Here is a 25871-nt window from a genome sequence, read left to right on the forward strand (position 1 = left end):
AAGAACTTTCTGGGCAATTTGTCCCCACGATGCTGTCCGAACACAACACGCCTCAAATCAAACGTCCAGAGAGGAGCTGCACACTCACACGGCCTCCATGAAAACAGATTTCTTTACGACACACTGAGAACACGCTGACAAAGTGCCATCATGAAACCAGCTGTGGATGTTTTATTGACAGGACACCAAAGTCTCTGATCAGTGAGGCTCATTCACACACATTTTGGGATTATGTTCTTTTATTTTTAAAGGTAAGAACACATTTACATTTGATTTTTGTCACTTTTCAGCAAGCATTTTCTAATTTTACATATTAATAAATATTTCTAATATAAATAAATTATTTTTAACATATTAAAAATACATGTTTTCCTGTTACAAGAAAAGCTCAGATCGTAACCCTGTGCTGACAACAACACTGTAATAAGGTGACTCTGAGCCTTCGTCTAATTTATGATTAAAATCCTCTTTATTTAACCATCACACGTCTTGTTCAAGTCTCGCTCTGAAAACCTGCGACAGGCGAGTCGCTACAGGAAGACGACCGTGGAAATGTGCTTCAGAGATGCAGTTTGCAGAGATAAAAGGCCAGCAGGAGTTAATTTCCAAAGTGCTGTGTGAGTATTTAGCTTATTTCAACAATCTGGATGATGAAGCAACTGCAACAGCTCAGCTGTAACAATCACATCCTGCGAGTGATTAAAAAAGCACTTTCAGTGGACGACACTTTAAATGGTTGGATTATGATGGATTATGTTGCAGCCACCGCAGCAATTTTTGCTAAATATGAATCATTTACACACCAAAGTATAAGTATATATAGGGACTACGTAGTTTTAAAAATACACTGCATGGACAAAAGTATTCGGACAGTGTGGTATGGGGCTGTTTTTCAGAGTGACTTCCAGTGAAGGGAAATCTTAATGCTTCAGCATACCAAGACATTTTGGACAATGCTATGCTTCCAACTTTGGGGCAACAGTTTGTTGAAGGCCCTTTTCTATTCCAGCATGACTGTGCCCCAGTGCACAAAGCAAAGCTCCATAAAGACATGGTTGGATGAGTTTGGTGTGGAAGAACTTGACTGGCCCACACAGAGCCCTGACCTCAACCCCATCCAACACCTTTGGGATGAACTGGAACGGAGATTGTGAGCCAGGCCTTTTGGTCCAACATCAGTGTGTGACCTCACAAATGCTCTACTGCATGAATGGACACAAATTCCCACAGAAACACTCCAACATGTTGTGGAAAGCCTTCACAGAAGAGTGGAAGCTGTTAGAGCTGCTGAGCTGTCTGTGTGTTTAGAATGAGACGTCATTAATGTCCCTGTTGGTGTGATGGTCTTACCGTAGCTGTGTGTGTATGCAGTTATGGTTGAACTGTTGGCTTCTTCACAGCCTGTCTGATAGTTTCTTTCCCTGTCAGACGACGTTTCCAAAACCAGACTTATCCTTTGAGACAATCCATTTGAAAAACTGCTTGAAAAATTTGCACCTTACCAGAGCATAAAAGCCGAATGATCTTTAATTCCAGCCTTGGAAGTATTAAAAAGTACAGACGTTTGTTTAAATACTGCAGCAACGTCGTGTGATCCCACAGCTCCGCTTTCCTGCTTAATGAAGTGTGTTACACAACCGAGCCGTGTTTATCCTCCACCTGATTGATCCTTTATAAGGCGCTGATTACAACCGACTAATTACACAACGCTGAGGGGGAGGAAGCATGCATGCATACACACACACACACACACAAACTTTTTGGAACACACACGGAGTTAAAAGACAAAGTTAAGAAGAAGAGGACACACAAGGACACATGTACGCACAAACACACATTTACGCACTTATGCACAGTAATAAGTCAAAATGTATACATTAAAACACACACACACACACACACACACAGTATCTATATGCAGAGATACTCCGGCGTGGGTATAACTACACAGACTGCCTGCCTCATTCTCACACCCACACAAACACTAACACACACACATCCCTGGATTCCAGATCGTGTCGGGTGTGTTTACATGCCGCCATCACTTCGTGGTCTGGCGTGAGGCATCGAAAGTGATCAGAAGTCGGACCAACAAAAAGTCGGGCCAAGCCAGAGAGTAAATAAGCAATAAATCTATCCCACATCAGCGGAACGTTTCACTGTAAACACACTCTTAAAAGCCAGTGTGTTGTGGCGTCCCGTGTGGATGGGAAGATGGCTGACATTCCTGCTGCTCTCCACAAGAAAGAGCAGCAACAGAAAAAGAGCTGCGAGTTTACAGGGTTTTGGCCGGTTTCTCCCGAGCATCTGGTGGCTTTAATCACAACAAAGCACGATTAGTCAATGTCAGGGAGATTGAGAGGCGGCGAGATGGAGGGTTTTGTTAACGTGTGAGAAAGACAGCGAGAGGAAGAGCGGGTGTTGAGCCAGCTGTTTGCATCGGGCGAAAAACGTGTTCCCCTCAGGGCCTGCACAATCAAATTAGAACGAGGGAAATTTGCTCAGTAAATGACAAGTGTGCCGATAGCCAGTCAGGAGTGGACGCTCAGCTTCCTCACAACATGAACGGACGTGTGTGGTTTAAAATAAGAAGATCAGACACGTGCAGCTTCTGAGGAGTCGCTTAAACGTGTGTGAGATGTTTTTAAAATGGGCCCCCAGTGTTGAAATCAGTCAGGGCCTCAGGAGGCGGGTTTTAGGGGAGACACATTATTGGCTAAACAATCGTCCTTCGTGGTTTATTTTCCCTTTCTTAGTTTTTAATACGATTAAAGAGGAACAAATTTGTGTGAAATCGAGATTTGGAGAGGTGGATGCGGCAGACAAACCGAGACGTCCTGAAACCTGAAGGACAGAAGAGGCCACCAGCAGACGCGTGTTAACATGACGTGATCGTGTGGTTAACTGCATGGAAGTAGAAAGTAAGCGAAGTGGAGTAGAAACGATAATATTTCCCTCTGAAGTGCAGGGGAGCAGACGTATTAAGCAGCAGAAAGAGGAAACACAGTACAGTATTTGAGAAAAAGTACTTAGTTACTTTCCACCACTGTTAGTGAGTTAATATTTAGTGACAAATAAAAGATAAAGTCTCTAATTTGCATGACAGTTTTAATATGTACAGTTTAAAAAGCGGTGGTTTTCTTCCTGCTCTGTCTTTCACTTTAATACTTTGAGGGCAAAAAAATGACAATAATTTACTCGTAAAACTATAAGAAATGTAGTTTGTGACCTTGAGGAACCGCAGCATTCAGCGAGTTCTGAACTTTTTAGAGAACTTCGTTATTCATGACTTTTTCCTGCTTTGTCTCTTCTAATTCCCGTCCGTCTTCACTTCACTGTCAGGCATCCTGCAACCGAAGAGCTTCGTTTTCACTCCACGCTTCGGTCTAACAAATAGCTGTTGCCTCCAGCACATTCAGGAGGTCACACATGAGCACCGCGATCGGTTTACTGGTCAGCTTCAGGTCCGTTTCACGCAGATGGAAAGAAGCTGGGATTTGTGGGGGAGTCTGAAACTGATCCCTCGCTCTCTTGTAAAAGTTGCACACTGAGCTGGACGCATGCGAGGAGGTGAAATTGATCGTGGCAGAGTGGGTGTGAAATACACGCACACCTCTCGGCCACCTGGAGGTGTGTGTGTGTGTGTGTGTGTGTGTGTGTGTGTGTGTGTGTGTGTGTGTGACATCTAAGATGCCGTGCAGGTCCCACGCACCACTGAGAGCTGCAGGTCAAAGCGAGCACCAATAACCCCAGTAAGTCCAACAACTTAAATTAGCAGTGTAGGTTTTTGGTTGTTTTTTTAAAGAGGCCTCCCACGCAGCCATCACCACGTTCACCACCGAAGACCCTAATTATCAGCTCCGAGAGCTCCGAGATCCCCGAGCTCAGTCCAGAGACTGAACCTCGTATGTCAGCGACAGACAGGCGGCCACGCCTCCCACTTAAGAATGGGAACGCCATCATGAAAGGCCTTGATGACATAGAACAAAGCGATTGGCTTTGACATGGGAGGAGATTTTGGCTCATTTGGGGTTTTTCGAAAAAGGGGAACCAGCTCTGAATTGATCCTGTGCTTTATGGCCTGCTTCCCCCTCTGCGCTAGGTCGCTGGATTTATTTCTGCGTCTGTACGGCAGGACATAAATCATTCTCGGACTCCTTCTCTTTTGCTCCCTCTTTCCTCTTTTTCCCTCCCTCTGAAGCGAGGGATGTGGCTGTCTGCAGGACAGAGTCCGGCTTCTCTGCCCTCCGGAAGAATTAGGCCCGCAGACATTACCACATTGTATTTTGCGGTGCATAGTTTTTCAAAAGGGGGAACCAGTCCTGGCTCCACCACAGTCCCACTCCTGCGGGCCCCTCGGGCCTCTTTCCCTCACTCTCTAATTAGATTAGCCGGGTCCCCAATCTGGCAACCCAGGGCTCCAATCTGGCAATCTGGCTACCTTTGCGGCGGCGCAATATCTGGTCTTAAGAGGAGGAAATGACCTAAATGTTGGTCAGCATGGTATTCTGTTACGCTCGATGGTGTGCTGACAAAACGACTTCAGTAATGAAGACGTTAGAGGCGAAGGGGAGCGAAGAGAGAAGAAAAAGAGGATTTACAGCCGAGCTCCATGAAAATGCTGGGCCAAACGAAGGCTTGTGGTCGGGGCAGCCATTTTGGGAGGAGAGCTGGCAGCCGAGGGAGCCATCGCAGGTCGGGTCATTTCCAAAACAGCCAATTAGGCGCTCAGGGGCTGTTGCATATCAATAAATATCACCCGAGCATGGCGCTACTTGGAGGCCTGCAGTTAATTTGCAATAAAAAGTAAAAGTGGATCTTTCAGTCAGGATGAATGCTGAAGTTACTGAAATATCACCGGCCGCTTTCTGTCTTCGGTGCGCAAGCGCTTCAGCATCTTCAAGCATCTGAGCAGGAGGCAGTAAAATATCACAGCGGCATCGGAAAGGAAGTCGTCAAGCCAACGGACGGAGCCAAACTCGGAGTCAAAGGTCTGAATAGTTTAGGAGGCCGAGAGTCTTCGAGGACACTGTATTTCTGTCAGTGCAAAATGCTTAACTGACTGCCAGGGAGACGATTAAGAAATACAAGGAAAACACAGAGTGAGTCTGTGCATGAAAGAGAGCAGTTAAAACTGAACGAGGACGGTCAAACGGTACAGAACTCCCCACAGCGAAACACATGTGCAGACAAGACTAATCCAGCCGTGCACTAAATTCCACAGCCAGCCATCTAGATGGGACGTGACAGCACAAAACAGAGGAGGACGTCTGGAGATTTCACTCACAGGAAGTCGAGTGCTGTGAATGATTCGGCCTCGTAAATCATTTTTCAGGGGAAGAGATGCAGGGAGCTTCCAAAACCTTGAATCTTTTTCATGCTGATGAGTTGATCCCACAAAGTGTGCTGTTGAGAGTGCTGGTGTGTGTGTGTGTGTGTGTGTGTGTGTGTTGTTGCTCCCACGCTACAACACAAATCAAGATGTTATGGCAGGTCTCGATGACTAACTCGTTGTTGTTGTGTTTGAGGTTTTCGTTGTGGAGAAAATAGTTACAGTCCTTCAACGGAGGCCCAGAGGGAGCCGAGGCTCGGGCCTGCTGAAGGGGGGCGAGTCCTGAGTCAGGGAGACATGTTCATGGGAAAGATCAGCTGGGGATTTGTCTCTATGGTGTACTTAGTCTGTGAGTGTGTGTGTGTGTGTGTGTGTGTGTGTGTGAGAGAGAGAGAGTGAGATGCAGCTGAGTTTGAGACCATATTTGCAGTAAATCGGATAAATTTGTTTTGGCAGTCACTTTCACTTGGAGCTTCCGTTTTCTGCGCCCGTAAACTGATCGTTTGGAAAAATTCCCCCTGTGAAGGAGTTGGTCTGACATGATTGTCAGCCTTCACAGCCACATACTTTGACTCCCTAAAAAGCTAATGAATGATATATAAATGCAACGTTTCCCGAAAGGACCGTGAACCTCCTGCAACCCTGGAGGCAACAGCTGGACGCAGGAGGACACCAAACCGACTGTCTGTCGCAGAAACTCTTGTAGCCCAACACGGCGAGGAGTTTGTCAGTTAAAACCAGTGCTGGAAGAAGTACAAAAAACTCTATTACAATTCAAAACGTTATTTACGTAAAAGAACTGAAGTATTATTTAAAGTATTGAAAGTGAAAGTACTCGTGCAGAGTGGCTCCTTTTCCTGTATTATTATATTCTTCTTCTTTTATTTTGAAATCACTGAGAGCATTTCCATGTTAGTCAAGCCGGTTCAGATGCTGTACTGCATCACATCACATAAGCATATCGTGTCTTTTTTAAAGCACCTTTACGAGCATCTATAAGAGTAAAACAAATGTAACGGAGTAAAAAAGTACGATTCGAACCCTTAATGCAGCAGCAGAACTTCTGACCCCAAGCCGAATGCAAAACCTCAGCTCGCACATTTTACATTCCTGATGGAGCTCAGCCTAAACAAAACAGATGCCAAGTGTTGAGGAGAGAAGCTCAGAGGTGAGGGGCTGTTTTCTCCTGATTCAGGTCTTTAAAGGGTCTTTAAAGTACACCCCCGACCCTCCCTGTCACAGGACTGAATGTCTGTGTGAGGCCTGGCTGACACGACGTCGAGGACAGGACGTCTACAGCAGTAAAATACACATTAAATACGGTAGTAATGTTAATACAAAACATCTGATATCACGGTAAAACACAGAGGGAAGTCTTACTGCCCAGTGACTACTTTTTTTAACTAAGTATTTTGTTGGTAATATTTACATATTTTTAATTAAGTAAAGTTTGAATGCAGGGCGTTTCCTGATGGAGTATTTCCACAGTGTGGTATTTATACTTTTAGAAGTAAATGTCCTGAATACTTCCAGCAGTGCTAAATGCTGCCTGCAGGTGGCGCTCTGAGTCTTTTTTTTTGTTTTGTATATTTTTACTATATTTCTACTGTACAAAGTGTTTGTGTTCAGACAGGCGGCCTGTGATGGAGAGCAGCTAATCAGACGTGTATTGATGATGAGATGCTGTGGATCATAACTTCAGTGTGTGTTTGCGTGGGTGCGGGCTGTGATGGATGGATGTGCCGTCTCGCCTGCTCGAGGTGGCCTTGATTGAGCGGCGCCGGAGGAGCTGAGGAGTAAAAAGTCAAGCAGCCAGGAGGAGACGCAGAGAGGAGTCACGAACAGAGCGGCAACGCGGCTGTCAGCCTGATGGAGGTCCCGTCCAACAGGAGGTGGGCGGAGGGGCTGGTGGACTCGCTGGACCGACGGCCAAGCAGCCACAGCTGCTTCCAACTAACTGCAGGCCCACTCTCAGTTTCAGCCCGATTCAATTAACTTTATTGGCACCAGCGTGAAGAGAGATTTTTCACAATTCGAGATAAGACGTCGCGGTTTTCGTTCCACATCTCACTCGCCTCTTCGATCAGCTTCTGTCAGCCAGCCGTCCAGTAGCTCAACGGTGGACGCCGAGCAGGACTTCCTGTCTGTCTTTCTTTCCACTTTGTTTCCTTTCTTCTTAATTGCTTTTCACGATCCTTTGATTCCCTCCTTCCATCTTTCTCTCTTTCCTTCTCCTCCATCATTTCTTGCTTCAGTGCCTCCTCATTTCGGTTCACTTTTCCTTCCTACCTTATTTTTCTTTTCTTTACACATTTTTCTTCATCATTCTGCTCTCCTTTCTACTTTTCCCTCCATTTTTCTTAATCTTCCTTTCTTCCTTTCTCTCCCTCTCTCTCCACTTTTCCTTCCTTGCTTCTTTCATTTCTTGTTTTTTCCTCTTTCCATATTTACCTTCTTTCTTTTCAGTCAGTTTTGTTGTCTCTTTCCTCCCTTCCTTCCTTCCTCCCTTCCTTCCATTGTTTCTCCATATTTCCTGTTCACATACTGTAAATAAATGTTTCTCCCCTTCTTCCTTCACTCATCCCTCCGTTCTGGAACATCTTCGTTTATGAAGGTCGTTGCAGCATAAGAGAAGTCGCTCGTTCACATCCACGGCGGATGAGTCATTCCCTCCTGTTCTCCTCCTGATGATGGAGCACCCATTAACCCTCAGCACCCAGCCGCCTCCAAACACAAATAATCAGCTCTGATGTGCCATCGCGTCCTCCCGCTGCCATAATTGTAGAAAATTGTTGGACCTAATTTGGACCAATTCACTCTATCACTAAACTCTGTCGTACATCTGATCCAACCCTTTGGCACCAGTAATGTAGACAAGGTTTGGATCTCAGTCCTGCCGAGTGAAGGAGTCTACCAAGGTTACAATACCAGAGAGCTGCTCAGCTTCCGATGGTAGGCACTGTACATACATACATCAAACGCCATCCTGCTGTATTTAAAGCTGCTTGGTTACCACCAAACTTTGATAAACCAACTGCACCAAACAGCAGACAGATAAAGTTAGCAGCGAGATGGGGAGCACATCGGAGCGTTTAGGGTCAGGTACTTCACCCAGGAGGAGGGGTGGAGGTCTTGTGTTGGGGGCAACATGAAGTTTTCACAAGTGCAGTTTCTGAGGAGGACTTGACCGTATAGGCGTAACTCTGCTAGCAAACACTCCGTCAGCTAAGGAGCTAAGGCTAGCGAGCAGATGTCGCCAGTTAAACACACAGAGTGACCTGCAATGGACTGATTGCATAGCTGACGTTTTGACTCGTCACAGGTTGATCACAGTGAGTAACGACGGCTCAGTTCCATTAACTAACAGTGATAGTGAACCAGCAACCATTTTAGCTAGTTCTGATCACGCTGACATATGTTCAAGTGATTATTTTTAATTGTTTTTCAAGTTTGATTTTTATTAGCTATTTGATGCTCTAAAATGGGGCGAAACATCATGACTGACAGCTGGGCGTGGCTCCTGATTGGGTCAGACGGGTGTATGGGTGGAAACTGATTGACAGGCTTTGGCTCCAGTGCTGGAATCCGGGATATTTTAGCTTCATTTTGTACACTGGGAGGAAGGGGAGACACTTCCTGTCAACGGCCAGGGCTGTTATTGTCTGCCCTCTAGTGGTCAAACATCAATTAATACAGCTTTAAGTACAGTTTTGAGGTAGTGGTTCTTAGGTACTCAACAGATTTCATCCAATGTGAAAATCTCTTTTGAACATTTTTTCTTTTTTTTTTTTGTTTTTTTTTTGGAAGTTCATTTTACCGTGACTACTTCGCTTAAGTGAAACAATAATTGCAAGAAATGTAATGGATTTATTCCTTCATGTGCTACAGAGTCCTCCCCTTCTCCACTGATAGCAGGATGTTCCACATGAAGATAAATCCTCCTACCTTGTTTGGATCAGCCCGGCTCCTTCTTCCTTCACTGTGCTGGATCCGAGTCTTCCTGCTGTTCATTACCTCTGCGGTGAAGAAAAAAAACTTTTATTTTAGACTACTGAATGAAACCCTGCCTTCATCTGCAGTCAGCCGCGGCAGATCTTCACAACATTGCCACTCAACACCAGGTTGCTCGCCACACGGTTGTGGTTCACCACAGCACCACCGTGGGGCCCCGGGGCCCCGCAGCGGGCAGATGAAGCCTCACCCTGACCGTTTGGCTCCCACCGAAGCTTCGTTTCCAGCAGGTTGTTTCAGACTTAGCTGTCAGCGAGAAATCCCACGTCCTGCTGAGTCTCATTTATAAAGGCGAGCCTCAGCCGTGTGTGGACCAGTGACAGCTCAGGAGGGGAGAAATGTGGAATTCATTTGGCCCTCAGGAGCAGTCAGCTCGTGGGGGGGCGGAGGAAATATGTGGGAGTGGGTATGGGGGCCGGAGAAGACAGAACAATAAAACAATATAACACAGAGCTGCATTTGAACACCAGCTCACAAGACTGAGTACAAGTTATTCCCCAACGGTGCTGATCCCTGTCGTCCTTCCCAAATACTGGATTTATGTTGTAATATTTGTTTCCCACTCACAGTACTTGTCTGTTGCCTTCAGTAGCTGTGGGAAATTCCAAAAGCATCCAATGAAAGCACACTGAAGACACACTCCTGGATTTTGTTATTGTGGCCAAATGTGCCATCAAATCCCCCGGATTTCATTCCAGCTTACTGATGTTGTGAAAGTCGACTGGGGAGATGAACTATTGTATTATAAATCATTAGAAATCTTTGTAAACGATTTGTATTATGTCAAGTTTTTATTTTTATTACATTACATTTGTTCAGTTAATTGAAAAACATCAAGAAGGATGTGATCGAGATTTTTTTTTTTTTTTCCCAGCACTGGGATCCAAACCAAACTTGATAAATTTAAGTTACCAAAACTTGCCTGATGGAATTTAGAGGATGTTCACAAGAAGCAGGCAGAAATATGAGATGCTGAACTCTGACAGTGAGATATTAGGTGAGTTGCATCACATATCTTACAGTAAAATAAGTAAATAAAATGTTCTTGCCGTGTCTGCTGACTTGCTTCATATTACACTCAAAGCCGTTTGCCATAACTCAGCCTGAGCCTGACTGAACAGCAGTCAGCTGCCACATGTCATGACTTCCTCTTGGCGGTGGTGTGTTGGAGTCCTGGGTGATGCAGAGTGAGTTACACCTCATCAGTCACTGTGTTGCCCCCCTCCCATCTTCCAACACACCTGATTCACATGATCAGCTCGTCATGAAGCTCTGCAGAAGCCTGACGACGACCTCTTCATTTGAATCAGGTGTGCCGGAGCAGGGAAACGTCGAAAACCTGCAGAGACGCATGATTTTCAACGATAAGTTTAAATAATTATGGTCCCGGGTGCTCCGCTTGACGGATCCTCGTGTATTTGTCATAACCACATTTGAAGGCACCTCATAATTCCTGCCTGCTCAAAGAAGGAGCTCAACATGATCACGTTGATGATTGATGGGTGGTAAAAGATGTGAGTCCAGGACCAGGTGCTGCAGGATGCCCGTGAGATGATCTTTATAAGCTGAAATAAATGCGTTGGCTTTGTAAGCAGTGTTCGTGACATCCCAACATGACCTGAAAATTCATGCTGTTTTCACACAAGAAGGCAACACGAACCCGATCAGTAAAATTCCTCATCTGCACTGATGTTTTCCACCAGAAGTTTAGGTGCTTTTCTCAGTGGCATCATAGTGTTGGATGCTCAGCGAGAACAGCCATGTGTCATTAAATTTCCCCTCAGTCGGATTTTCCCAGGCTGACTTGGTCTCCAAACCTCCTCCAGACCACCAAAATCACAGCTTAACCCCCCCCTCCCAAATTCTGTATAAACTCACTTCTCCACACACACTGACATCACTCCCGACATGTTTACAGTGCAGCTTCACTGCGCTGTGATCTCACAGCAGGCATTTTTCAACGTCCATCTGCTGCTGTAGCTGCATGAATCATTAGGGGGAGCTTAATCGGAATTTTACAGCACCTTCTATTGCAGTAATTGTGGCTGCGTGTGACACAGCAAACTTGCATGCATTTGTTTGGATTTGGCGGTTAGACTGTTGAGTGTCTGTTTTAAATCCACCATGAAATTCAGGAGTTAATCTCCACCAGATGGCGCTGTGGTCCACAGATGTTCCTCTCTGAGTTCAGGTGCCACTCGTTCAGAGTCGTAGTGTGTGGTGACTTCCAGTGCTGCAAAACTTTTATATTACATTAACATTTATTTTGATAGCATCGGTGGAAATCCATGGAAACACATCAGTGACAGCATTAGTGCTACAGTTTTAACTACAGCAGCACAAACAGACACTTAATCCCACTGTTGTCCAAGAGGTCCGAGTGAGTTTCTTTGTCCAGGAAGCAGACGTTGTGGGCTTGCGGTGACTTCATGAGGTCAAACTCCTGAACACCTTCTGTTCTGTATTCATGGCAGCGTTATTGTATTTGGCATCCCACCTCACGGAGCTTCCTGACCCGTCCAAAGTGCTCATATTCTTAGTCTGCTCTTTTGACCCCCTCGCTGTGTTTGTTTTGTAGTCTCCAGGAAGAAGTGCTTTCTCGTGGTTTCTGTTGGACGAGCCTCTTTTATTGGGATCCAGATTTGGGAATCCTTCGGCCAGGGTGAACTCGGAACCCGGGAACCTAAATTTAGGATTGTCACATTCGTGCACATTCATCTCAAACCCGGGCACACTTACAGAAGCACCCGGAAAAGCTGCAGTGAATGTGGTTTGTATGGAAAGGCAGACACACCAAGCTGTGAGTGCAGGACCAGCTCAGGGTACTCCGCCAGATGTCACATACTTATACTTTACTTCAGTATTTCCATTTTATGCAGCATTATACTTCCAATCCACTACATCTCACATGTAAAAGTTGCACTTTTTACTCCACTACATTTTAACTGACTGCTTTATTTACTTTTCAGATTAAAAATTTTCATGGCCTTCCTCTCCGGTGAAGAGTACGTGTCCACAGACGTGCTGATCTTGAATGTTTGCAATAAACTGAAGGATGAAGCTTTCTTTTAGGTGTTAAGAAGATTCTCCTGCTGCTAAAGCTACCGGTAAATAAACTCTTTAAAAAGCCCAGTGGGATAAGCCGTAACAAAGCTGAAAACTTTTCCTGAGCTCATGGAACTTTTCGGTTAAGTAAGAATGTAGTTAAAACAAACTCAATCTTAAACATCTAAAGCCGTAAAATACAACAAACACACTGATGCAGCAGTAACATTAATCCAAAGGCATCACATATAAAAGTAAAACACCGACAGAGAACATTTTACTGCACAATGATAGGCACAATTGATAGGCCTACTTTAATTGTCACCATTCAAATCTAAACGAGAGCTGGTCTGAGGTGTCAGCATTAAGCTACACATTCCAGCAGCTACAGCACTGACTGGTGTTCAGCTTTGTCTTTGGGGGATGATAATTACAGTTCAGAGGGTTTCTGTGGGGCCTTGTTAGAGATGTGACAGAAGAGAGATGACAGGAGGAGGCAGACATGGAGAACGACGTGCATCAAACACCTAAAATATCTTAAAGAACAGAGCAGATGATGTTAATCATCTGTTAAATATTAAGTAAATGGTTTGGTTTTCACTTGATTAGAGTGATGACAAATAATCACAATCAGCACATTTCACGCCAGCTTCTCTGGTCTCAGTACCTACCAGGACATTTTCCACTAAGAGCCAAGTCCCTGTGAAGGAAAGGCCAACATGTCCCCCTAGTGGAGAGAAAATGTGAAAAAATCACCTGACCAGACTTATTAATCATGATGTCCACCAGGTGTCACTAAACACAAAGGAATACCTCACATGTGCAGCCTGACATGTGATCCACATTAGGAAACAACAGCCTTCAAGTACTCACATCAGAGTCCCATCAGAGTGTTATTTGCTGTAATCAGTCCTCCGGTTCATACCTTCCTCATGCATTTTACATCTAAGTGATGAGAGAGAATATCCATAACATTTCAGTTTCAGACAAAAGTATTGGGACACCTGACCTTTACACCAACAGACTTTAATGACGTCTCATTGTAAACACACGGACAGCTCAGCAGCTCTAACAGCTTCCACTCTTCTGTGAAGGCTTTCCACAACATGTTGGAGTGTTTCTGTGGGAATTTGTACCCATTCATGCAGTAGAGCATTTGTGAGGTCACACACTGATGTTGGACCAAAAGGCCTGGCTCACAATCTCCGTTCCAGTTCATCCCAAAGGTGTTGGATGGGGTTGAGGTCAGGGCTCTGTGTGGGCCAGTCAAGTTCTTCCACACCAAACTCATCCAACCATGTCTTTATGGAGCTTTGCTTTGTGCACTGGGGCACAGTCATGCTGGAATAGAAAAGGGCCTTCAACAAACTGTTGCCACAAAGTTGGAAGCATAGCATTGTCCAAAATGTCTTGGTGTGCTGAAGCATTAAGATTTCCCTTCACTGGAGGTCAGGGGCCGAGCCCAAACCCTGAGAAACAGCCCCATGCCACACCTGGACTCAATAATAAAGAGGTGTGTCCTAGAACTTCTGTCTATATAGTGTATCACTGGTGTGAAACCCACAGGGGGGCTTTCTGGAAGAACATAAATGACCTTTGCAATAAGAAAAGTAAGAACAGAACTACCATTTCATTTTATGGTATTTTTTCATTTTCCTTTATAGAAGTCATACTACAGTGACACTTCCAGCCTTATTCTTTCCTATTGAAAGTAAAAAGAACATCCTGAATGAATGAATAAAACTCAACAAACGCTTGCAGCGCTCATCGTATGTCACTGTGGGACCTCCAGAGAAATCCCTGAAACACAAGCACATGTTGTGAGGAGTTCATGACAGGAATCCGAAGACGGAGCTCCTCTCGCCCGAGGCGGCTCTCGATCAACGGCTGGAATTCCACTGAGCTGCAGAGGACGGAGAAACGCAGGAAACTGGAGATGCCCTGGAAGTGTGAGAGGCGGACACAAAGCGACGAGGCCTTTGTGGCCGTCTGAGGAATGTTCCGCCATCAACACTTTTAAAGACGCTTTGATGTGCAGCGCTGTTTTCCCTCCTTCCTGTGACAAACACACGATCCTGAGGACGGCTGCAGGCACACACACTCACACACACGCACGCAGTTTCACATGTTCTTAATATATTTTGTTCTGATACATCAGAGATGGAACATAACAAAGTACATTTACTCAACTGATGTACTTTCAGTGCGGTTGTCTGCTTCTTCTCCATTACATCGCAGAGTTAAAATATTTGACTTTTTACTCCGCTGACAGCTGAAAACGCCCTCCTGACCCTCCACAGTCCAGGTTCCTTTTGGTACATTCGGCACAAATTCAGATTCAAGTCTGAGTTTGTCCACAGCTGCCAGGAACACAAACGACACGAAAGATGACACAAGCGCCTGTAATGTGTGTAAAGCTTTAGTGATGAGCAGGTGTAGCTTTTAAAACATTGTTTCAGTAGTTATGTACAGACACAGCAGAAAAAATATGAGAAATAAAACTACAATAACATCTATTTCTTTATGGGCCTTTTTCACTTCAAGTCTAAGTATGCCTGTAAGACACTGAAAATATTAATAACTCAGGTTAAAAATGTGTTTCAAAAAAACTTTTTATGCTGCACAGTCATAAAGGAGTGTGTGTGTGTGTGTGTGTGTGTGTGTGTGTGTGTGTGTGTGTGAAAGCCTCCCAGTAGCAGCTGGTTTTCTCAGCTTGTCTCTGCATGATATATAAATAAAGTTATTTCGGTATGAATCAAACATGTTCGCCGACGCGTGACTCAGACTCCACAGGTTTAGAGCAGTTAAAAAATGTCCCTCTGGAGCCTCCTTACATTCCAGCCTGATGTGATGGAGACGATCTGACAGTCGCAGCTTTGCATCTTGCCGGATAAAAGCAGGAGGTCCACCTGGTGGACGCCGTCCCTCCTCTCGTCCTATCGTCAGCCCCTGCACAGTGAAAACACTTCACACAAAAAATTCATGGCGCCATATTTATTGTTTTAAATAAGCAGTTTTAATGGAGTACAAAAATATAAGCACCTTCTCACTACATATTAGAGTTTCAACCATTCTGCCCCGAGCTGAATGCAGCGGTTAGGACACGTAGTACAGTATTTTAACATCTGCTGTTGTCTCTGAGCTCATGTTGACGCACATTCAGACTGTTGTGAACTGACGTTCTCATCATAAGATGGTGGAGTAAAACGCAGGCGAGACAAACAAATAAACACAAAAGCAAAATTATGGCAGCTTTAAAAGGTGTTCAGTCGACGTGAAGCAAAAACACTCGAAATATTCCAGTTTTAATATCTCCCACAGCTCTGAAACGGGGATGTGACTGCACATATGAGGACGTTTTTGATTTTTGCTTTGTTAGTTTGTGGGACAGGAGATGAAACTGCTGACGTACAACAGACCACCGCTTTCCAACTACGCTGTCACTGCTGCCACTGCGCTTTCAGCCGAGCAGTGAGGAGTGAATGTTGCATGATGGGAAGCGTAGGATTCTGGTTTAGGGGACTTTGCCTCTGCTGCTTCAGTTTTTACAGCAGAAGAGACTGATTGTCTCATGTCTGCGGTGTCAGTGAGTCACATTTGGGGGATTTTCTGTCGGTGCTGCTTCCCCTCACGCCTGCAGAAGCTGTCCCACCAGGGCGGAGCTCCTCTCCCGGATCAGCGCCGACGTGATCTCAGCGACCTTCAACACTGACCTCTCCCAGCGCTCGGCGTCCTGAGAGAGGAGGAGGAGGAGGAAAGAACATAAAAATTACAGACATGCTAGCAACACGCCACCTCGCTCTGCACTGAGGTCCTGCAGCGGCGGTCGAAGACCACGCAGATTCACATTTGTTCGTGTTTATCTTTTCTCTCAATAGTCACGACTTTGTTTGAGTCATCCAAATGTTTACACACCAGCGTTTCAGTCTGTGGGTCTGCCAGCAGCATCCGGTTAGCATTAGCAGCCAGTTCAAACCATGTTGTTCCACTTGTAGTAAAACTAAGAGACAGATCAAACCATGAAGGAGTTACAACATCGTTGATTGGGTCATTAAATGGTAAAAAGAAGGTTGGGAAGGTTCCAAATTAAGCATCAGCTGCCATTTTCTTTAAAAGTGAACGTGTGATTCTGAACTTCCTACCAGGATTCTCCTCATGAGAGTCAAATCCTTTGGTTTCCTGTTGGGGTCAGCGAGGTCAAACAAACGGGGCTTTAGCTGAACGGCCATCTGAATTTACCGCATTTTATTTGATTGTAGGAATCACAAAATCTGGTGGAGGATTTTCGTGACTCCCATGTTATTTTATGGCTTGTTCAATCAACAGACGGAAGCAATTTTCCGAAGCAGGGGGAAGAAAAACGCCACAGAATTAAGGCACTTTCTTTTTTCACAAATTTGTGTTAATGTCAAGTCCTCTGAAGCTTGTAAACCAATAAGACCCACTTTGAGATTTATGGTGCATGATATTGGACAGATCTACGCTAAGCCACTCGTCAGACAAAAGGAGACCATACATTCTCTCACTGCCTCAGACGGACTCCACTGTTGTGGTTGTTTTGCTTTCGTGATTCGTCTTTTCTGTATCTCTTTCTTGTTCTTTCTTTCCCTCTGCGGACCGCCCGCACAATGCACTTTTAATGGTTTTCACTCCACTGACTCCATTCCTTAGGCTACAGCGACCCTCCACTTTGATTTAGTTTCTTGATGAGGCCTAACAATGACCTGTTTTCCATCTTTCAAAGGGGCTGCAGTTCAAGGAGCTTTACTTTGTTTTAACCACAAGCTTGAACGTCACGTAGATTTATGCTTCATGCTCTACCTGGACTTTTTCATAAATGGAACAGGACTGTAATAAGGCTTTTGACAAAGCTTTTGATGTGCCCGCATGCATGAGGGAGAAAATATAAGAAAGATTTTCATCTTTTGAAAGCTTTAAAAGAGACGGTGAGGACAGAAAAAAGAAAGGCCTGCGGTTTAGCTAGTTTCACAAACTCTGCCATTGAAAGACCTAAAAGATTACACTTACATGACAAGTTAAGGGAGAGGTCGGTAGATTTTTCTTTCTTGATCTTAACCATTAGCTCCAGTAGCTAAATGAAGCTTGGGGTTGGAACATTTCCTCCACAAAGGCAACAAATCAGATGTAACCTGTGTGATGCTACTCTTCGGGTTAGCTGAAGTGCTATCACTGTGCTGCACCACATGAAGAACAACAGCTGGCTTTAAACACATCGTGAAGATCTGAGAACACTGTGCTGCTGCTAATCAGATGGGACAGAAACTCAACTGTCCGGACAAGCTGGGAACCTGAATCGTCTACCACCTTGGAAACCGACAGACGAGGGCCCTCAAAATGGCAGCAATTAAACCAACGCTGCACAACAAATCTGCACATACAACTATGGAAAGTACGAAAGTCAAAGCTGATGCAGCAAGTCGGACTGAGAACTGCGATGAAGTTTCCATCGGACCGACTGGGTAACAACTTTACCCTTCAGATCTTTGTTTCCCAGACTGAAACGTGGTCCTCCGCTTCACGTCTTCTCAGCGACGTCGCCGTGCACTCAGATCTTTTTCACTGCAGCCGACCAGGTGTGACTAATGACATTAATGGCGGCTCTGTTCCATTTGGGTGTTCAGTAAGTCATGACATTGAGCCAGAATGACACCAAGGGTCTGGAACTGCGCCGCCGGACTGAAGCGCAGCCTTTGCTAACGTTATTAGTTCTACTTTTCCTGCTATGAGATGTCAAAACATCCACTGTAAAACAATCCTGTTACTTCGGACAGCATGATGTTATCAGAACAGACAAAAATAATGAAGCTACAAAAACTTGATCCAAGTTTTAATATTGTTGTGAATTATCCTTTAAAATGGGATTGGAGCTGACTCATTTCACCAGAAGTGCGCCAACCAATCTGACACTTTCTCTTCTGGGTCTACACCCAATTTTAGCAGCCAGCTCTCCGAAGGCAGATTTCCTCAGAGTGAAATAAAACAATTTAAGAAGGCTTAAGAAGGCTTTCTGCAAAGCCCTTAATGACCTATCATCCACAAAGAGGAACATAAAACTATATTAAAAAGATATCACACAAAATGACAAAACAAGGATGATTTGTGATCTGTAACATCCTGTCTAACATACCTTCAAATCTGGCTTACAACTACACATCAGCAGTGCAGCACATTTGGAGCGAAGTGGATGATGAGCGGGAGAAAAATAAGCTTTGTGTCACTCTGTGTTTTCTCAATCTTAAGCCTGAATTCACCGTCCAGCACCAGACAGCACAGCTCACGGAGCGGCGGGACGGGAAAGTGACGAGGTGTGAGAGCGACAAGCGTGGAATCAGGCCTGACCGTGGTTAATGGGAGCGAGGGACCCTGGATGCAGAGCCCCCCGGGCGCTCCTCCCTAATCAGAACCAGCGCTGGGGGAGTCAGATGACATGGATTTTCCACACCAGCCGACTGCAGGGGGAACCGAGGCACTGGATTACAGATCAGTGACTGCAGCTTCTCACTGATTAAAGCAACACGAGGGAATGAGACAAAAAACTGAAGGAATCAAAATATGATAGCTTTGAATGGGCTCCAGGAGCATTGTGTGTCAGCATCTAAACCCCTCTCTTAATGTGTCTTTAGATTTACACTTGGCTAGATCTGTGAAGGAAGTGGATTTAAGGGGAAAAACTGTGAGGCTTTCCTGTTTTCCTTTACGATGTACCCAAGTCACTGCTTAGTAGCTTAATCACTCGTGCGACGCAGGCCAGTACATCTGTAAGCAGTCAACAACTGCAGCTGACAGCACAACGCTGTCCACACGTCCTCGGGACTATGCAGAGGTTCCTCAGTCATCGCTCAGGAGCTCCGAAAGCACCAAGTGTTCTGAAAAGAAAAAAAAACTAATTGCATCTTATCATTGTTTACTCCACAAGCAATCAGAACAAAGCATTCCTCCCATTGTCATCTAAAAGGAATTACATCTTCACACGCAAAGCATGTGAGACGTTACATGTGTGTAGAGGAGCTAAAAGGCCACGGGGATGAAAAATGTGATGAGCGCCATCCTTGGCCCGACTGCCACCCAACTGCACTGAACTGGGAAAGTCACGAAAACTCGGAGCGTCTCGGGCAAACTGAGGACAACTGCAGCCATTAAACCACAGCTAATGACTCTATTACAGGGGTCTGTTTTCTTATGGGCAGAACAAAAAAACACTTACGTTTGCGCACAAGAAAATAATAAAAAGCAAAAGGCAAGTCGAGATCACCAGGGAGGATCAAAGTTTTAAGCCTGTCTAAGCCCTGATCCCGAATTATTTCCACTCCAGATATGCTGCCTTTGAAATATTAATCACGCTTCATAAAACAGCATTATTAAATCAAGTAGTTGCTCGCACAGTGGAACACAAATATGACTTGAGCTCTTCATTGACTCGTGGCACAGCTTTAAGTAGTCACAACTGCCACTCAGGCTTCAAATGTGGTTGAGGAAAAAAGCACGACAAAAGGGTAGAATTACTGCACAGAAACAAACGCAGAGGCCTCGGACACATTTGCATATCTAACTGCTTTCAGGCTGAAACCTAGACGACTCGAGCGCGAGGAACAAGTGAACTGATTGATCGGCGCTCAGCTGGTACCTCTTCTGACCCGGGCTTGGAGGCCGTTGGCGGGGGCGGCGCTCCGTTCGGCTCGTGTCTCCTCTTTCCACCGAGGACCATCCAGGATGAATAAAGCAGCTTGCTAACAAGCAGCTCATTGGCTCATTGTTGCGGGCACGCAATGAGAGGGAATACATGAGCTGGGCCACACAACACAACATGCATGCATGCATGCGAAGACAGAACACATACACAGAGCGATGGGGGAGGTGGGGGAGGTGGGGGAGGCACTGTACTCTTTCATGTGCAGCCTCACACACCAACACAAAGAGGTGGAACATGATCCTGGAGGGATTTACATGTCTCAAGATCCTCGTCATCATCATCATAGCAGTTTATGTCCTCCAGCGTTGACTGAGACAGTTTTCCACTGTCTCTGTCCCAGTGTCTCTTCCAGCAGAATCTGGAGACGGAGAAACTGGTTAACAAGCGTTTCTTCCGTGGCAGCGCTGAGACAAACAGAACCGGGGTGGCGTACTTGGACAGACATGAGATGAAACTTGAAGCGATCGCGTAATTGAGTCTCTGAGAAGTGAAACCACAAGTGGATCAGTCTGTTTGATAGAGCGATCGGTGCTTCTCACCTGTTTATAGAGTGGAATTAGACTTCATACGTTCCAAAGACAGAAGTTTCTTCTCGAGCCAAAGTCTTAAGTGCAGTCAGCAGGAGGGTATTTCACTTTACTTTAAAGGAGCTTGTTTTTACGAGATTCACTTCACTATTATTAGACGTGAGGGAACCTCACTTTCCACTTCATAATGATTAACTGCCACAAATCCTCACTTAAAGGATTTCCCTGCCAAAAGAATCATCATTTATTCACATTAGTGGAAGGACTATCACCGGTAATGTATGCCATATTAAATGTGAAAGTGACACATTTACATTTTAAAACACTTTTTTTTTTTTTCTACTGACAGCAGAGCCTCTGCTACATCGATTACCGACACATTCAATCCCTTAGTGGCTTAGATGGCATTTATGGAGTTTCTCTTGACGGATTCCATATTTAAAAATAGAGACTGTTAGCAAACAATAAATGAACGGTATCAAGAGGAAAATACCACTGGATAGAAGTCATAGATGGAAGGAGATCTGGGGCCTTTTTTTATTTTTACTTCATGCACCAGGAACCTGGATTCCAGTCCAAGAGACAAGTCATATTACAAAATTAACTGACAGATTTGTTTTAATATATAAACAATGCAATATATAATCGTTTGACTGGGCATTGACTGAAAGCAAAATGGGCTCAATCGCTCCCATGTGTACCAATGCACAAACACATGCAACAGCCTTGTTATTCCAAACTGCGACCACAAGTTTATGGAATGGAACTTCAATCATTAGCTTCTATTTTTTGCTTACTGTTTAAAGGGAGGATTTTGACAAGCCGCGAGGCGACAGGTCTTTGAAACGCAGAGCGGGGGGAGGGCGAGCGGGCCGGCGGAGCATCGGCAGACCACACAATAAGCAATCCTCAAACTCTCGCTACTCTTAAATGCCACAGTTGCAATCAACCTTTCCATCTGAGAGGAGCGCGCAGCAGCACTTCTGCCACACAAGACGCTTTGAAGCTTGAAAGGTTTCAGGCAATTAGGACCTTTAACAGTGACAATTTGTATGCCTCTGTCATTTTCCCGACATCCCCGACCCTCAGGACTGCTGCCGCTGCTGAGGGCTTCCACTTCTGCTCCCTTCATGAAATGCCAAGAGCGCTGGGTCCTAATTGAAAAACAGCTTATGGAAAAGCTTGGCGCAGAGCCTGGGCCAACAGAACTGGAAAGAGTTGTTAGAGTCACACCAGCTACCAGAACCAAGGTGGCCAAGAACATTCAGAAGGTTTTTATGGCCTCTTTTCATCATCCTAACATTATACTGTCACTGTATTTCTGCCTGTGACATGACGGTGCTGCAATACAAACAGCTGGAACATCCACTTGAGGGCAGTATCATTGCTTGCATTAAGGCCAGACAGCATCCTCCACCACGGGAGTCTTAAAAGCTAAAACCAACCACCTAATGTGAACTTCACTGAGCATTACTCTGACTTCTACTCTTTAATAGATGAAGTAATTTCTCCAATGACCCATGTGTTGAATCCCAGGGATACAATACAGCTAAAAACACCCAGTGCTTTGGTCTGGGAGAGGATCGCGTTTCAGGGCTTCTGACAGCTCGTCCCTGAGTGGGTATTGTGGTCCTGCTGCCCTCGCTCCCCTCTGTGTATCACTGAAGACAGGCAGTAGCTTGGGGCTGCGCTGCGAAGCGAGAAGGGGGCAACAGGTCCAGTTACCGGCAAGTCCATAAGTCTGATTAGAGCCCCCGAATTTTACACCGTCAGGATCCTGCAGAGACTCATTTGATACAGTGAAGAATGGCGGCAGAATGACTCTAAATCCTACAGGGGGGGAGCACACCATTAAAGTAAAAGTCCCACAGTTAAATCTTTTACTCCATTGTCACATTTTATTTCCCCTTAGCTGCTTTAAGGTTGGAAAAAAATCAAGATCGGTTGTTCCACTCTGTCCGACCGCATCTTATAGATTCTTTACCAGCCTGTTCCACTGAAGGTATATGAGGGACGTACTCAAAGCCAGGACTCCCAGGTGGCTGGAAACACTGTGAATAATCTCATGTGCCATTTTATAAACATTTTTCTCAAAGCTCAGCCTGACATGTTTGATATCTTTGGAAATGTCGGGTTCTCCACTAAAATTTGAAATAAAGATCTGTGGGTTCGAACAACTACTTGGCTGCACAACAGGAGTCTGTGAGGACCGAGTCAGAAAAATAACTCAAAATGTATTGTGCTTGATAAACCAACTCCTTCAGTCTCCACTTACTGATAATGGGCCTGATACTGACAGGAGAACAGAATAAGACAAAGGGACAAAGGATCAATGACTGAGATGGATTGAATCAAACAGGATCAATAACCCAGCCAAACTTCACTCAGACACAGAGAAGAGAGAAAATACTTTCATCCAGTCAGTTTTAATATTTACTGCTGAGTTTGGGCTCTGAACAGCCTTCAGATCATCGATCATACAGTACTTTGAGAGTTCAGCCACAGATATAAAAATTTGCTCGTATACAAGCCTGAGAGCCTGAGAGCCTGAGAGCCGAGGCTGACAAAGACGGCAGTGACAGAAGCCTCATTTCATATTTCTTACAAATTCAATGCCTCCAGGGGGAGTGTGTTTTATTGACCTTTGCAGAGGTCTTTAGCGTCTGTATTTTAGATACCCGTGTTGTTCCCACTCTGCCTCACTTCGTCTGAAAGAGACTGTAATGGAGGAAAATGAATAAGTCTGCATCCCACCCTACTTCTGTGTGGCTGTGAGCTCCCTAAGGCTTTCCAGGAGGAAGAGAAAGCAAACTGTGGATTGATAACTGCTTTTCAGGCCCTATCGAGAGAACAATTGCTGCCACACAACCCTTTCATGGTACACTGGCGAAGCTGTTTCAACACGGGTTTCCAAAATATCCTGTCCCGTCTAGGGGCGTCTATTGGGCAAACATAGCAATTTGTTAGTCACGTCTAATGTACGACTTCTCTTTCTGTGAGCCCTTTTCAGAGACGGCTGCTAAGAATGGGACATCGAGGGGGTCTGTAGTCCCACTGGATCCCCTCAGTGAGAACTTTTTCAACAAGCTCTGGTGAGAGACGACTTTGTTTGAGTTTGACTCACCGAAAGACATACCTCAAAACAGTAAGCAGAACAATGGACCTTTAGTTGAGGAGGTATGAAAGCATGAAGGCATGGGTGGGATTTATGGACTGGGACACACCAAATCCCACATGCGGTGAGAGAGCGCCAAGAGTGGACGTGCACGTGCACGCACGCACACACACACACACACCTTCCACAGATGCTTCATTTACTTATCACACTGTATCACTTACACCAAAACAGGGAAGCCAAATCCAATCCCGGGCCATCTGAGGTCAGGTGCAGGTGCAGGAATATTTCACAAAACAGGACATTTATTACAACCTGCTTTTCAGCAGCACACTTCCTGGCCAAGGCTTAGTGCCCTCACTTCCATCCTCAACGCAAGTATGAGATTGTAATCACAGCAGGCCATAAGCCAAACATACAAACATAGGTGAAACACTGTATTTTTGTCCTGCTGTCAAAATATCGGTGTACCGCAGACTAAACATCAGGGGGACACTGACAGCCATGTGGATTGACAGATGTAGTGCAAGAACAAGAAGGGCCCACTGCAAGAAAAACAGAAAATCATTTTCACATGACTGTGAGATTAATTTGAGGACACTAAATACAAGACCAGATTTGAATTCTTGATATCCTACCTTCAAACCTGGTTATTTATAGATTTATAAACTTCCCATTGGGGTTTCCATCAAAGCAGGGAATGTGATTTTAGCACTGGGGACCAAATCCCAAAACTCAGCCATTTTTTATACTTTTATTTTTAAACCAGCCAACTGATCCTCCTAACTCCTGGGGAGGACGGACCTCCAGACAACTTGGTTGGTCATTACAACATTTCAGTTATGCTTTCAGTTAGATTCAGTGCTGTTCAGTTTTCCAAAATGTTATGGAAAGTTAGGCCATAGGCCAACAAACAAAGGCTTGATTTATGGTCGTGCATTAAGGGGCTTCAGTGTTGCTTCAGCAGCTGCATGTGAAGACTCTGAAGCTACACTGTGAGTTACAATGGCCCTGTTTCCATCAACAGACGCCATCAGAAAAGGTTGTTGGAAACGGCAACATTTCGCAAAAAAAGTTTCTGTGCTCACTTGAGGTTAAAGCTGTCAGATATTGTACTGAGGTTCTTGGGGTAGTTTTGTCTTTTTTGAGGAAGAGTTCATTTCTTTTATGAATAGATCTTGACTGAGAGAACATTTAATTCACTTGACTGACCGATTCTGCTAAGAGAGAAGGAGAAAAAGAAGAAGGAGAAGAAGAAGGCGTGTCCTCTGCCAGCATCTACCCAGATATGTCCATAAGATTCCCATTTCCAGATTAATTCCCACATTCTCCTGTAGTTGGCCAAGGTGACAGGTTTACTGTCGTTGGCAAACAACTTGTTTTGTTTCCAGTTCAAAAACCTCTACTTCTTCACTTTATGTAGCCTGGTTAGTTCGCTCCAAACCAGTAGATAGAAACTGTTTTGTTTTTGGTTTTCTGTTATTTCAAAAGTTTGCTTCAAATTCCCTCTGGTTATAGAGTAGGTCTCCATCACGCATAACAAGCCCATCTAGCGTTGCAGGTGTCATGTGAATGACTCAAGTCTGTTTGTATATTATTTGTGTTGGTAACCTTTGGCACCGTGCATAAATCATCCAATCACATCTGGTAGACAACACATCTTTGCTGTGGCATGGTCACGTTTAATCAAGCTTACTGTACATGCATGTATCAAGTGTGAGCTATTCTGTGAAACTTAATGTCACTTGGCTTTTATTTAAAATTTTTATTGGGGCACAATTATGGAAATTTTTTAAACTTTTCTTCCCATTAAAGAATGTATAAGTGTCCAAAAATTATAGCCATAAACAGCCAGTTAGCACAGCTGTCTACTTTGATTTCAAATTTTTCTATTATCAAAAATCGATTGTTTAACACTGGCAGAGGTATATCTCTTTCGAGTGCTTTAGTTTACCTGCACAGTGACTGGAGGAGCGGACAAATTTACCAGCCTCAGCTGAAGTTTTAGCAGCATTTTGGGGCATGTGGTGCTATTTTGGTGTGAATACACTGCATGCCGTTCCACAGCTATTTTCCACCACACCCAAGCAGACGAACATGTGTACTGAGAGGTCCCTGCAAATACAAGCA

At 44.8% G+C, this 25871-nt stretch overlaps 2 protein-coding genes across 6 annotated transcripts in view; both read right to left on the bottom strand.

The window, feature by feature from the left end:
• meox2a (mesenchyme homeobox 2a) overlaps positions 1 to 10576 on the bottom strand; it is a 30954-nt gene extending 20378 nt beyond the window's left edge. Inside the window, exons 1-2 of the mRNA XM_046399912.1 lie at positions 10393 to 10576; positions 9278 to 9348 (exon numbers count right to left, since the gene is read on the bottom strand). Coding sequence (XP_046255868.1) covers positions 9278 to 9348; positions 10393 to 10438 — 117 coding nt within the window. The 5' untranslated portion in view covers positions 10439 to 10576. The remainder of the gene's footprint in view (positions 1 to 9277; positions 9349 to 10392) is intronic.
• Positions 10577 to 15371: 4795 nt separating this feature from the next.
• Positions 15372 to 25871, bottom strand: part of crppa (CDP-L-ribitol pyrophosphorylase A) — a 37455-nt gene continuing 26955 nt past the window's right edge. For 2 of the 5 annotated variants that reach the window (XM_046399911.1, XM_046399907.1), the window contains one exon: positions 15372 to 16121. In XM_046399911.1, coding sequence (XP_046255867.1) covers positions 16017 to 16121 — 105 coding nt within the window. In that variant the 3' untranslated portion in view covers positions 15372 to 16016. Of the gene's footprint in view, positions 16122 to 16303; positions 16389 to 16417; positions 19276 to 25430; positions 25857 to 25871 lie in introns of those variants that run through there. The other 3 variants (XR_006844338.1, XM_046399910.1, XM_046399909.1) reach the window with 3 other exon arrangements.

The sequence above is a fragment of the Scatophagus argus genome, chromosome 9, assembly GCF_020382885.2.
Source record: "Scatophagus argus isolate fScaArg1 chromosome 9, fScaArg1.pri, whole genome shotgun sequence".
Classification (NCBI taxonomy): domain Eukaryota; kingdom Metazoa; phylum Chordata; class Actinopteri; family Scatophagidae; genus Scatophagus; species Scatophagus argus.